Source organism: Solenopsis invicta, chromosome 6, assembly GCF_016802725.1.
Source record: "Solenopsis invicta isolate M01_SB chromosome 6, UNIL_Sinv_3.0, whole genome shotgun sequence".
NCBI lineage: Eukaryota > Metazoa > Arthropoda > Insecta > Hymenoptera > Formicidae > Solenopsis > Solenopsis invicta.
The window spans coordinates 8,440,868-8,455,476 of NC_052669.1; the positions used below are offsets into that span (position 1 = coordinate 8,440,868).

The window sequence follows — 14,609 nt, forward strand, 5'->3', positions numbered from 1 at the left end:
AATGCGAATCCGGGAAACATGGGATTCGAAAAGACGATAGAGATGGCTGTGATATATACTGCGTTTTTTTTTTAAATATTTTAATATTTAAAAAATTGAAATGATTCTTCACATTCACATAAAAAAATAAATTCTTAATTCACGTAATTTTATTTTTATTCTTGAATGCTAGTTGTTTTCGTATGAAGAAAGCATTTAAGTATGAAACGCTTTCTTCAATTACAACTGTTCACTTGCATTAATAATAAATATATCTAGGCGAAGTATATTTTATTCTTAAGATCGTATTCTTGTTTTTAATATCATATTGTTCTCACGACAAGCTCAATCACATTATTTGAAAGCTATTTATTCTTAGATTAAGAATTACATATTTGACAAAGAGTGCACTCGACTTATACTCGAAGCTCATTTGTCTCGCGTTCACGGGCAACAGTGCATGACAACCCAGTGAATCCCAGTATCAAATAAGACGATTCACCCTCTGTTCGAAAGTAAGTTTGGTTATTACTAGTAAAAATAATGCAGTTGGCAGAAGTAAAAATTACTGACGTTGCGTTTCGTTTCTTCTACCGGTAAAACCAGTAAAGGATTCCAAATAGTTCGAAACGTCATAAAAATTTTCAGGTTTAAAATTGCGGACATTTCAACGTTACCACAAGCATGTAGTAACATTGCAAAAATCTTTTGTAACCTCCATACAATATTACAATATTTCAATATATTTATACAATGTTTCTTTAATCTTTCAATGTTGGGTTATGATTCTAACCTTCACTTTTTGTAACAAATGTTACATTAATGATTAATATTAAAAATGAATTACAAGAGTTTGTAATACGATGCGATACGAGATCTCCCTAAAAGTCGTTGATCAAGAGACGATAGTTTCGTGCAGCGAGAGAGACTCCGCATTACCCGAGTGCACGTGCACGCCATCTCTGTTAAAGCCCCACTCAGGGGGTCGTTGACCGCATATGGTTGACCAAGCAGTGGGGAGGCGGCCCAGACAGCGCGCACGTGCGCCTGTCTGACGGGACCGTGTGCGGTCAAAGACCCGTGTGGGGAGGCTTTAACCGGCGCGCGTCGTGAATGAGCGAGGTCTCTCTCGCTACGCGAGACTACTGCAACGACTTTTAAGGAATCTTCTTTCATCGCACCGCGTTACGAACTGTCGTAATTTATTGGCAGGATTGGGTAATTAAAAAATTAAAAATGAAATAATAAAGTTAATAATTTTTAACTTAACTTAGTTAATTTTAAATGATTTTATTTTGAACTTTAACTAGTTATTTTTGAAAGCTTTGTCATAGCAATAGAGAAACGCCAGTTGCTTGATCTGCTGGGACGGATCTGCAAATCTACTACCCACAAGCAACATGAATGAAATGTGCAATGAATCCGCTTCAGCAGATCCGCCCGCATTGGAAAAAAAATAATCGTAATACAAGCATATTTAATATTAAACAAGCGCAATTCTATTCTTTAAACAAAGTAAAATTTGTTTTCAATTAAGAACATCGTTTCGCTTTGTTTTAAGAATTCTTAGTCAAATATTATTTATTTTTGGCGCCATTCTAAGCATAAAATATTCTTAGATTAAAACATTTATGCATTTCTTTGAGAATTCATTTTTTGTGTGTGTTTGAATAACAAGAATGGCTATACCAGTCAAAAGCAGATCTTAGGCCGGTATTCATAGTCGATTCTTCTTTCAAGATTGTCTTAAGTAACGTCTTAAGATCCTAATACGGTTCTCTGGTTAATGGCATCTTAAGGTGATACTTAAGACAATCTTAAATATAAGAATCAACTATGAATACCGGCCTTAGCGTTCAACATTTTCTAAGTGAGTTTACAAACATTTACAAGATTCCCCAGGCTACATATACGCCGCATATTTGCCGCACTTAAAACACAGCTTCTGAAAAGAATCTAAAAATATATCACGAAAATTAAATTGCTAATCAATTTAATAATTTTACTCACCCGCATCTCTATGATTTCTTTATCCCAAAAATTGTAAAAAAATTTATTGCAAAAAATGTTATCTCGGTCTGCAGAATTTGAACCTGGATCTCCCACTAACATTCCGTGCAGATGTCTTAGTCAGTTTGAAATATTTTTTGTAATTGCAAATACTGACGGAGATATTTTGCATAGGCTGATACAATTTACAGTAAAGATATTATCCGTAAAAACACGTAACGTATTCAGGCATCTAGAAGTTCGTATGTGGGTGCCATTATTATTATTATTTTTCTGTCGAATATAAATACATCAAATAGATCCGCGTATTCCCCGTCTTGCATTTCTCTTTCTCGCCTCCGCCGTTTCAGATACAGCAGTCGCAACTATAAAAAATTACCCTCGTAAAAATAAGAGATAGGACGAAATAAAAAGTCCCCGAGAAAACGGGGCTAACGAGATCTCTCTCATCTCCGCCGTTCCGGAGCGAAGTCTGTTCTGCTATTTTAAAGTCAGCGCCTCGAAATCCGGATTTCAGCCTCGCGCGCGAACTTTCGGCGACGCACAAAGCGTATCTTCCGCGTTACCTCGTCAGGTATCATTTCCACCCTGAGAGAACCGGTACTACTTCCCTCGTACGTGCAATCTCATTTGTCAGTCAAAGTCCTGTTTTTCTAAGAATCTGTTCCTCACGGCTAAAGTGCAGGCGCATTCGTCTCGTTAGTTGAACATCAACAAGTCCCGGTGCAAAGTCAATTAATAATGCAAACGGAAGAAAGGACAGACGTTTCTCTACGTAGCCTTTGATTAGAAAAGAATTCTTAATTATGTTCACCTTCGCAACGTCGGCGTCGGGGAATCAAGTGTACGCGTCCGCAGAAATCAGTTTTCTGACATAACCGGTCCGCGGGCGCGTGAGCCACGTGCGATTATGCAGCACGATAAACGGAGAAGATCCGCCGGCCATCCGGATTTATCGCGGATCCCACGTCGAGATCCTCCTTCGCGATGACCAAGTCAGCCGGGCGGGCTGACGAGGAGGACGGAGAGACGTGAGAGAAAGAGACTCCGGATTGCGCTGGGTCATAAACGAGCGCGAGGCGTATCATCCGTTGTCGGATCCCCAAAAAATCGTGCGCGTCCCTATACTAACCAGCCGCGATAGTGCATCTGGTCGCAGCTGTTTCTTTTTTTTTCTACGCTCCCGCGAATAAGCCGCGTAATGAATATCATAGGGACGGAGGGCGGCGGTAGAGGACGTCGAGGTGTTATTTGCATCGCCGTTTAGCGGCGGTCATGCGTGCGGTGCGTATGCGATCGCGCATCGATAGGGTCCGCTTTAACGTCGGTGTTTACAGCAAGATCGATAGCGCCAGGCATCATCACTACGGCATAGGTATCATCCGAGTCCGTAAAATGTTACGCAAATTGTAATCATATCGTAACAGATCGTTTCATGTTCCACGTCAATACTTCCGCGAAGCGTCGAGCCTTTTTCTGGCGCGTTGGAGCACCGACGCAAGTGTAACGTAACACGTATGCTATAAAATTGCCCGCGGTTATGCCGATTTTGATTGATAACAAGTGTTTGAGATTACTGATGTTAGTAATTCGACCTTGCAATGGCGATTGATTGATAAAAAATTATGATATCGAAAAGATTGATTAATCTGATAAAACAATTATAAGGGTAATAATAAATATGTTACAAAATAAAATAAAACTGATCAGAAACAATAAATAATGTAATTGAAATAATATTTGCACACATAATAAATTATATAAAAAATTATTATTTATTAACGCGATAAATATTGCCCGTTTTCATTATCGTTGTGTTTTTTCTACCGTTACAATTGAAGGATTTTCCATAAGAACCAAATAAAATTCATTTTTTTTCTAGAATTTAAGTTATGGCGCCATCGTTCTTTATCACATCATAAATAATTTTATTAAAAATTAAACAGAAAGCGGAAAAAATATAAGAATTTGACATTTGCTATTCTATAAAAGTAGCAAAAAATTTTGTTAAAAAAATAAAAAAGATATTACTTTATTTTAAGTAATATTTCCTTTTTCATATTTAATATTATTAATGCTATAAAAAAGATTAAGAGCATTATGAAGTAAAAAAATATAAAATTTCCGCAAGAACTAAACAAGTTCAGAATTCTTTATTTTTTTAATGGCCCCTCTTGAAATATTAATCAAAACTTAAAACTTTGTCCTTATATTTATTACATATTTAGAGACAAATATTATATACAATGAACGATTTGAAGTTGAGAAATTTTTGGTTTCATGAAAAATAAACTTTTTAAATTTGTTTAGTTTTGTGAAAAACTTTTCAATTACATTCTGCAAAATTACGCATTGACAACTTGGAAACAAACATTGATCACCATGATCATGTATGACATAGATGTGAGATTCCCAAGAAATAGGACGTACGCTCGGTTGGAAGGGTGCGAGAAAAAGAAAGAAGCAAAATAGGGGTCGGGATACGGGATGGAAGGGTAGGACAACGGGCGAAGGGCAAACGAGAAGTAACGACGAGATATACTTGTCTTGCGCGCGTCCTTCTCCCCGGCTCCCTCGCCTCTTTCCTCCCCTCAAAAGCCTCATCCATCAGTCACTTAATATTTCAAAGCAGCGCCCTGCGCAACGTTCCGTCTTCTTTTCTCTCTCTCTCTCTCTCTCACCCCCTTTCGTCCCCGATCTACCGAGATACGCGAACGTTGTGTCGTGAGCCCTTTTTAAAAGCTTAAAACATCGAAGCGGAGCTGCCGCATCAACACCGCTACATCCGGGCTGGGAGCAAAGTTTTTAGACTTTGCTGGGGGATATTAGAGCGCGTCTCGTTCCCAAACGACGAAGACGACGAAGACGACGAAGACGAAGACGAAGACGACGACGACGACGACGTCGACTTTGACGGCAGTGGTGGTAGCGGCGCGGCGGCGGCGGCGGGGACGCGAAGTGATGTCTCGCGTCGATTTCGTGGGGGGAAAACCTCGCGGGGCAACCCACCACCTTTCCATTCCTTGCCGCCGCCGCCACCGCCGCCATCCCCTCGCACCTCCGTTCGAAATTCAAATTTCTCGTTTCATGCGACCGAATGGGATTCTTCCCTTCTCCCGTGAGCACCTGCCCGAGTACGCGCCGCAGTCGTCGGAGTCGAGATCGATTCGCTCTGCGTCTCGCGAGGTAGCGGGAAACGCGGCCGGGGAGGATGGTGTCTTCGCGCGAATACGGAGATAAAAGCCGCCGTTGTTTTCCTTTCCTTACCCTCCCCTTTTCTCGCCTTTTTTGACGAACGAGATGCGACCAGATTGTCCGATTCCAGCAGAAGATGAGCCCGACCTAAGAATGTAATTTCGACCGTAACTTCATATGTAACTCGAGATTCACTCTCGTAGAGCGAGATTGCGGCGAGTTTCGTAGAAAAGGTAGAATTTAGTTAAGAGTAGCTTTTGAAGAGGGAAATTCTTGTAGAAAATTTTCAAAAATTGCTATAATAGAGCAGAACTCTCGAAATTAGCGTTCCGAGACAAAAATTTATCTAATTAGATATAGCGCCTTTCAAAAGTAGATTATAGGTTGTTCTGAAAAAAATTATATAAATTTTAATTCTGCACATTTTATAACATTATTTTAATATAAATCTTTATCTATTTATTAATTTACAAAACTTTTAAAAAAATTCGGCAAAGATCCGGGAAAAAAGATTTTGCACATTAAAATTGTGTGTAAAGAATAAAGGAAAAACTGTTTCAAAATATTGAAAATATCCCAAGGCATACAATTTTAAGTAATATATCAAGAAAGTAATTTATTAATGAAGAAGCGTAATAATATGTAAAGATATAAATGCTGTTAGACTTAGAATAGGCTTGGAAAAGATGATATCATCAGCCTTAAGATTAAGTTGAATAGAAAAATATTGATGAATCGACATGTTTGGTTTCTTCCAACGATAACGATATACTGTGTTAACAGATAACATTATCCCTCAATGACATTTATATCGAATTACTTGCAAGGACTTTACGTTTCATTTGCAGTTTATTGCAATTTATCATTCATATTATACACTGAATACGTAATTGTAATAATGAACATTTAATGACTTGCATCTGCCAATTTCGAGTTTATGGCATTATCATATGTGAATCGAATTAAAACTAAGTATTAGCAATAAAATTAAATATTTATTCATATTATTCATTAAATTATTCAAAATTATATTTTGATGATATTTTATCTCCAGAGCACGTAGTTTTTCTATGAAGGAATAATATCCATTTATTTTTAATTACAATTATGTCTATCCTATTTGAATAGTGTATGCAAATTTTGCAAATTTTAAAGCACGTTAAATATTACATTCACATACAATTTTGTTTACAACGATAAAGCAATACCAATCTCATATCAAACAAGTTATAAGTGTTAGAGCAATTGAGTCAAGATTAGCAGACCTCTCCAGAGATAATAGTTGCAAAAAATACAATAAATAAATAAAACATTATTTATGTGCGCGCGTATAAATATATTTGATGTTGTAAATTTATTATGAGAACTAAGACAGCATTCTTAATTTTTCAGAAATAATGAAAACAACAGGACGCATTTGCTAATTTACGGATGCGTAATTTTTATACAATTGTATTGCCATAATCTCTTCTACGAAGAGAAAAATGTTTAAAATAAAGATGGATTAGAAGGAATTTTTTATTATTTATCTGTTTAATAAAATCACACGTATACAAAACGCGTGAAATATTATATTAAAAACATTTTATTCTAAGAGCTGTCTCGCGCATTTTTATGATATCCAGTAACATTTCCCGTGTGTTTACGACTTCAATCATAGTCACATATCAGATCGACGATTCCGAAGCTCGCGCATTTTTCACCTCGAACGTCATGGGGACCGTCGCAATCGTGACCGCCGCGAGTTAAATTGGCGTGGACTTCTCCCGCCGCGCCGCGCCGCCGTAATTATAAATAGGAGAGGGAAAGCGCGGCGGAGAGAGGTCCCGATACGTCGTGGACGGTGCCCGAAGCGGCCCCGAGGATGTTTCAGGAATATCGAGGACGTAATTATCCCGTAATTACCGAGCGCGGTCTTGACTCTTGAGCAGCTCTGCGTCTCGGCGGTTATCCGAGTGGGGGTAGTCAGTGGTTGGCCTTGTGCGGTAATTGTACTAATTATTACTGCCCTTCCCGCCCTGCCCGCGCCCGGGCCCGCGGTCCCATGCATCGCGTCCAGGTTTCCTCCCCCCGCGGCCGCCCAATTACCCCCGGTGGCCCGCGCGGGAGAGTCCGGGACTCTCTCGCTCTCTCGCGGGGATTTCAGAACCTCGTTTCTCGGAAAAAAAAATCTTTGTTAGCGCCCGGGAGATGCCCGCGGGCCGTCGTAAAATTGACGGTGGGAGGTTTCTGGGAAATCGTAATTAATTTACGGCCGCATAAATTAGGGGTAATCGACGGGCGACTAGGCATGCGAGTGCAAGACGAAGTACCGGTATAATTGCGCGTTAAATTTTACGCTGTCACGTGATTACGAGGAATAAAGAAGTACGGTACACGTAGTAACTGCATAATCTTCGGAAAAAAAACAATGAGCCTATCGTAATTATCGTTAATTCCTTAAAAATTATTTATAATTTGAAATTAATTCAAGGCAATATTTTCCCAAGTTCCGTGTTCGATTGAATATTTTGCACAAAAAAGGCGAACGGCGTTCTGGAGTAACTTCGTTTATTATCCCATATCGAGTGGAATGCAAAAGAAGTTTAAATCTGATAATTAGTAGTACGATTTATCATAAAATGATAGATGGTAAAGATAATCTATTAAAAGTATGTTTAATACAATCTCGTCAGAATGACGGAATTCAGATTTCTTGTTTTAAATTAGATACTAAGGTACTTTCCTTGGAATTTGTTGACTTTTGTCGAGATAAAAAAGATGATTATGTATACGCCAATTTATTTTCCATTAATCACTCTCATTTCAAAGTACTGTATACAGAATGAATGCGAAAGTAGTTGTTCCAGTATTAGTATATATCAATTTCTATTTTTTTCCTTCCATATGTTTTTAATCATTCGACGAATAATTTGTCGTTATTATTCATATATTCCTGTGCGCAGCATCTGCAGCTCCGAGCCGCATTGACCTGTCTTCATATCAAGTATTTAGGTATTGTAGTAGGTGCATTAGAAAGTCTCGTGACTCATCTCGCGCAGCATCTCGCGCAGCATCTGCGGCTCCGAGCTCCGAGACTACTGACGTGACGAGCGTGACCCCAGGCGGCGACCTGAGGAGCGACGCGTGGCGCGAGGCGAGACGTAAACACGGCGAACGACCGTGACAGAGCGGAGTCGAGCGAGGCGCACGCTCGTCGAGATGAATCAGCCAGAGGATCCGACGTTTACGTGGGCATCGCCGCGCGCGACACGTCGCGACGTCGCGCCGTTTCAACGGCAAAGAGCGAGGAAAATCATTTCGCGCCTCGCCCTCGCCGCTCTCGCCGCCCTCACCTTTGCGAGATCGCGGAAACGCGCGAAAGGACCGAGTATCCGTGTAGGAGGAGGGCGCGCACTCACTCTCACCTTGCGCTTGTCGTACGCCGCCAGCCACTCGTCGGCCTTCCGCTTGTCGTAGAGCACCCTGGCGAGGCTGCCGTGCGGCCGGTAGGTCCGCACGGAGCGACTCGCGCGGTCCCGTCGCTGCCGCCGCCGTCGCAGACGTCGGCGACGGTGCAGGTGGTGTCCTGACAGCCGTAGGCACACCTGACGACCCGGGACGCCTCGTCCGCGCCCGCCATGCCACCTTATCAGCCGCGCACGTCCGACGCGACGTCGATCACTCGGCCACTACGAGCGCGTTCATCGTCGTGAATCACGAGCACGCGACGGGCCGCGGAATCGGCGCGGCTCCGGTCGCGATTACACCCGGCACGACCGTAAATCGGACGCCTCGCCGCCGCCGTCGCGTAAACACCGCACGTCTAACACGTGGCCATATTGAGCCGACAGTGGCGCCGCGCGACGCGAGCGGCGCGCGCCGGAGGCTCCCCGCGCTCCCACCGGCAACTGACCGACCGCGACGTCGCTTACCGACGGGCGCGGCGTTTGCGTGACGTCATCGGTTCGAAAATCATCGCGCGTTCGGTCGCGTTGTTTTCGTCGGTTTTCATTTACGTATGCACACCCATGGAATTTGATTCTGTCCATGGGAAAATTTTCCAAACTGAGAAGTCTCTATCTTTCTACATACTTACAGTTTATGATTAACGTAACTACCAATAAAATCTAGTCGTTACATTAATCATAAACTGCGAGTATGTAGAAAGTGGTAACTTCTCAGTTTGGAAAATTTCCCCATGGACAGAATCAAAGTCCTTGGGTGTACATTTTGGGTGGAATTTGATTCTGTCCATGGGAAAATTTTTCAAACCGAGAAGTCACCACTTTCTACATACTCGCAGTTCATGATTAATGAAACGACTAGAGCTTATTGGTCGTTACGTTAATCATAAACTGTAAGTATGTAGAAAGATAGCGACTTCTTAGTGTGAAAAATTTCCCCATGGACAGAATTAAATTCCATGGGTGTACTTCTGCCGCGCGTATCATTGATTAATCGCCAGGATACGAACGAGTCGCAGTTGCGAAACAATCCCGCGTCGGAATCACGCCGAGATGCGTTGTGGAGTGTGCGAGTCGCGGCGTGTAAGAAAAACTGTAAGTTATACTGTATCGCGTCCGTCTCCCTTCATATTTACATGTCGAAATATTTTGCGCAAACGCGATGCCACGAATGATCCAGAATGATCTTTATGCTTATTCGGGGCGACGAAAACACGATGTTTGTTATGTAAAGAATGCTCAGAGAAAGTAAGACAGTTTCGACAAGTCTGATGCACGAATGCGAAATTTAACCTATAGAAAAAGAGAAGGACGGCGGACGAGGAGGAGAATCATCTATTAAAGTCAAGTCGCTACTGTCGCTAACATGGTTTTCTTTTGCTACAATCGTCGTAACATCGATCGAATCGAAAGTGACCGTTACAGTCGAAATTTTCAAGGGAGCATGCTTCAAAGTATCGCAAGTATTTACATATTCTCACCCGTATCTTTTATCGGCCGACGTCTCTCCCTTGTAGGAAGCTAGCAAGGGGGAGAGAGAAGGGGGCAGGGGGTATAAAACTTTTAGGCGGGATAAATATGGCACAGGGAAAGGCTCGGTGCGCACCGGTGCGCGCCCGATGAATATTTTAGATGCCACATTGACGCATCGCGCGCGATTCTCTCTCTCGCTCTCTCTCTCTCTCTCTCGCGCGCGCGCATGCCCTGATAATTCATTAATTTATGATAAGCTCGGCCACGCCGCCCACGGGCCGCGCATCCTCTCCCTCCCCCGCCTGCCATAAATCATTTTCGCGTCTGACGTTAATTGCGCGCCACCCCTCGTTACCACGGAGAAATGAGATTTTTTTAATTGGCGAATTTTTCACCAACGCTGACACCCTGCCACCCGCGACCCCCCCCGAACATTCCCCGGTCCTCGCTGCGGTGCCGTGTAACGCGCAAGGAAAGAAAGATCGGCGAGACGCGGGGTACATAATGGCTTTCTTAAATTTGACGATGATACGTCGGAAAGGCGCCCGTTATTTTGTGAGCCAACGTCTCGTGGCGATATTATTAAGTATTCTTTCTTTTAACTTGACTCGTGAGTTACGATCGCGTTAATAATTTATTCCTCGCGAATCTACGCAGCTTTTACTCCTCTTTCGTTGCTCATGTTGTGATATTAATTAAATTATTTACACGTGGAGAGATACATATACATATAACAGGATTGTGTAAGTTATTATAATATATTACTTTAACTAAATTATTTAATGGCTTATAAAATTAATTGAGTTACGTTAAAAGTTATATGAACAAATAATTAACTAGTTAAAAATTATGTTAAGATTAAATTAAAAATTAATTTTGAAAAGCATTATTCATATTAAGTTAAAAATTCATAACTAGTTAATGTTTCAAAAATTATGAACTTTTTAACTTTGCTATTTCATTTTTAATTTTTTAATTACTATCCATTTCCGATATATAAAGATATATAAATATAAATATCTTTTTATAAGCGTATACAATGAAAAAAAAAGTAATAAAGCTCTGGTGAAAATTATTCCATTGATATAAAATTCTAATCTCCAATCTTTAACGCATATAATCTGATAGGGGTTTAATGTGCAATTAACAAACATACCTATAGATGCAACGTGAGCTTTTAAAAATCGCGTCCTGACCTCGTCGTGAACGTTGTTTGGGCTATGCCCGACGTTCATCGCCTAAACAACGTGCGGTGCACGTGGCCTTGCGGAAAGCATCGCGTGCGCCAACTTTGCGATGCATTCCTGCACCTTGATTTCTCAATCTTTTCCCCGGATAGGCGTTGACTCCTCCACGTATACGAGACGAATCGATGAGAATTCGAGCACCCCCGATATCAAAAGATTAATTGCGTAAAAGTGCCGGAATAACTTCCAAACGAGCAATGAATCTTATTTTCTAGCGCGAACGCCGGATGCTGCTCGACGCGGCGACGTAGGTATGGGATTCCTTGAGCGTGTAAAATACAAATCGCATTTGCAAGTCAAAGCGTGCACCTCTCTCTCTCTCTCTCTCTCTCTTTTTGTCGTTTTGCGTAGCTGTCCCATTTTGAGACATCGCGGACATTCCTACCTACGTAGCCCGGCGCTACGGAAGGGCCTTAACTCGATAAGTCCCCTCGGTACCTGAAGTGAGCTCATAATCGTGAACGAAGCGCGCAACCGCTTATTACAAGCGAGGGTATTGTAAATTTGCAGGGAAGAAGCGAAGGGAGAAGCGCATAGCATCGCGAGAGCGACGGACGAAGAAGAAAGCGAGAAAGAAGGATGTAAAGATCGGGTGAGGAAGGACAACAGGTACGTCAAGAAAGAAAGAAAGAAAGGAAGGGAGAAAGAGAGAGAGCGGGATAGGGTGAGAGAGGGAAGAAAGGGGCCGCGGAGTCAAGGGAGGGAGCGAGACGAGGGAGGCAAAGAGGAGTCGAAAGGACAAAGCGGCGCAAAACGTGCCCCTCAGGCATCTAAGTCTTTCTTCAACGTTGAAAATTTATCGTTCTGCAAACGCCGGGCGAGCAGAAAAATAGCGCGGAAAGAGAACGGGGGGGAGAAGAAAGGTGGAAGAGGTTCCCGCGAAAACAAAATGCGTCCTGGTTTCATTTAGCAGGGCAAATTCAGATTTTACCTGTAAACCGGTGTTTAAAGTAATGAGGACACTTTTTCAAGCGCGGGCATAATTAACGGTGTCCGCGGTGTGGAAAACGCTAATTAATCTCGACGTGAAGGTGCAAGCCGTTATTAAGGAGGGTGCGTGTGTCTGCGCGGATGCCCGTGTGCGTACGCGCTTACCGTAAGTAATCTCACCTGTAATTACGCGGTCGAGACTCTCGCGCGTGTGTAACTGTGCGCGCGAGAGACTCAAGTTGACGCTGCGCCGGGCCGATAGTCTGAAAGCGGTGAAACGAGTTAAATTCTAGGCGGGGGCTTTGGAAAATAATTTAATTATGCGAGGATAACGATGGTAGAGTGACGACGATAATTCGACGTTTAATGCGACATGTATTTCAGCTGCGAAAACGTTTCTCTCTCAAGATTACCTACTCGACGCTGAATCTCTTGATGAAGACGTGACGACTTATCTTGTACGCGCTTGTACAAGGTAAAGCCTCTGATGTCCGGCTATGTTAATTCGTGATAACAGTCGTGGAATTGCTGGAAAGAGTACGCTTATCTCGAAACACGCGCAGATTGATGAATCTCTCTCTCTCTCTCTCTTGTTTTGGTTTATTTTATTTTGTTGTATTTTATTTTATATATTTTTTTTCTATCTTGCTTTGCGCCAGTATCAATTAGCTTAATCTTATTCTGCGTTAATTTTATTGTATTAAATTTTATTTTATTTTTTTTATTTAACATTTTTTGTTTAATTCTTACTTTGCACCAGTTACCTTTCTACCTTCTTTTTATTTTGTAAATATTTTCTTTGTACTGATCATATGTATAATATTTTCTATTTTAGTGATCTTAGAGGGCTTGCCCTAGAACGGAAATAAATGCTTGGTCTATTTGTCTCTCTCACAATCTTTCTCTCACGAAATATTTGATGAATTCCCAGCAAACAAAAATAAAACCAAATTAATTGGAAATTGCCATGTATTTAAATCTATCCAAGATCGTTTAAAGTTACCGAGTATTTTTGGATTTTAATGGACACAAATGGATTGAAATAAGAAATGTGCCGTTCATTATTTTGAAATCAGATGGATTCGTGTTCCCATTACTTATATCATTTTTGGAATGAAATAAATTGAAATGTGAAATGCGAGCTATTCGTCATTCATATTATTAAATTCATATTATTTTTGGATTCAAACGGATTCGAAAAATCTGAAAATGTCAAAGTAAATGCAATTCTATCCATTTCAATTTATTTTCGTTTGCTGGGTTCTTATTTAAAGTAGTCTCTAGATAATCAATATTATGGTACAATTATATCGTACAATATTCCTTGAAAAATTGAAAACTCACTATAGTCTTCAGACGATCAATAATACACAATACTCAAATATTGTGCAATAATATCGAACGTGTAGGGGTTGCTTAATGAGTCAATTTTTTTTTACCCTTGCTTGTGTGAGAATTGTTACAAACGCGACTGTACAGTAGTACTATTTTCAACCTCTCGATGCAACCGTCTCTCAGAATCAATTAAACGTACTCGCGCAAGTACTTCGAAAACGTTGTTTCGAAGAGGCTGCGCCTCTTTGTCTCTCCCTTCGCGAATGCGCCTCGCGTCCCTTTCACCGTCGAGTTCGACGAGTCCGCGAGAAATGATTACAGGGAAAGAGGCACCGAAAAGAGATCCACTCGCACCAATCCCCGCTGTTTCTCTCGCCTTCGCCGCGCCGAGGCTCGTTCTTCTTATTCCTCGTAATAATAATTACGCACGTGTGCACGCGAACGCGGTGCAGAGAGACGCGGCCGACGGCGGAGACGCATGTGGAGTGATGTATGTCCCGTATGCGGCGGGATGCGTAAGACGGGTAGCTTATACGTCTCACATGCCCGGAGGCTGCCAAAGCCGAGTGTTCCTCGCTGAATGCCGCGGTCGTATACGCGTACACGTGAGTGCGTGTGCGTTTTATTACGAGGTGTGTGCTGCTGCCACGGTGACACACGAATGTCCGCGGCCGTGTCCAAAGCCGAGTTACTACGGTTCGATGTTGCTACACGCCTCCCCGCTACGGAGCTCTTTTTCCCTTTTCGTAACACTCCCGGATCGCTCCTGGGAGAAGGCGCGTTAATTACGCCGCGGGACGCGCGTACACGCGTGTCGCGACGGTGTAAAGTCGCGCAGGGGGACATTAACGAGTCCGCCACAGGTAGTTCGATCGGACCGCGCTCCTCGTTCACGCGATGGGACATGCGTTCCACAGTATAAATGACGCCGCCGTAATTCGTACGTACATAGCTTTTTTATGCTAATGCAACGTCTCGGAACAAGTTTGACTGA

General features: G+C 42.1%; 1 protein-coding gene across 1 annotated transcript in view; it reads right to left on the bottom strand.

Annotated features, from left to right (window-relative positions):
• LOC105196635 (methyltransferase-like protein 9) overlaps positions 1-9,022 on the bottom strand; it is a 38,521-nt gene extending 29,499 nt beyond the window's left edge. The window contains 2 exon segments of the mRNA XM_011162666.3: positions 8,592-8,695; positions 8,698-9,022. Of these exon segments, the coding sequence (XP_011160968.2) occupies positions 8,592-8,695; positions 8,698-8,806 (213 nt within the window). The 5' untranslated portion in view covers positions 8,807-9,022.
• Positions 9,023-14,609: the final 5,587 nt, after the last annotated feature.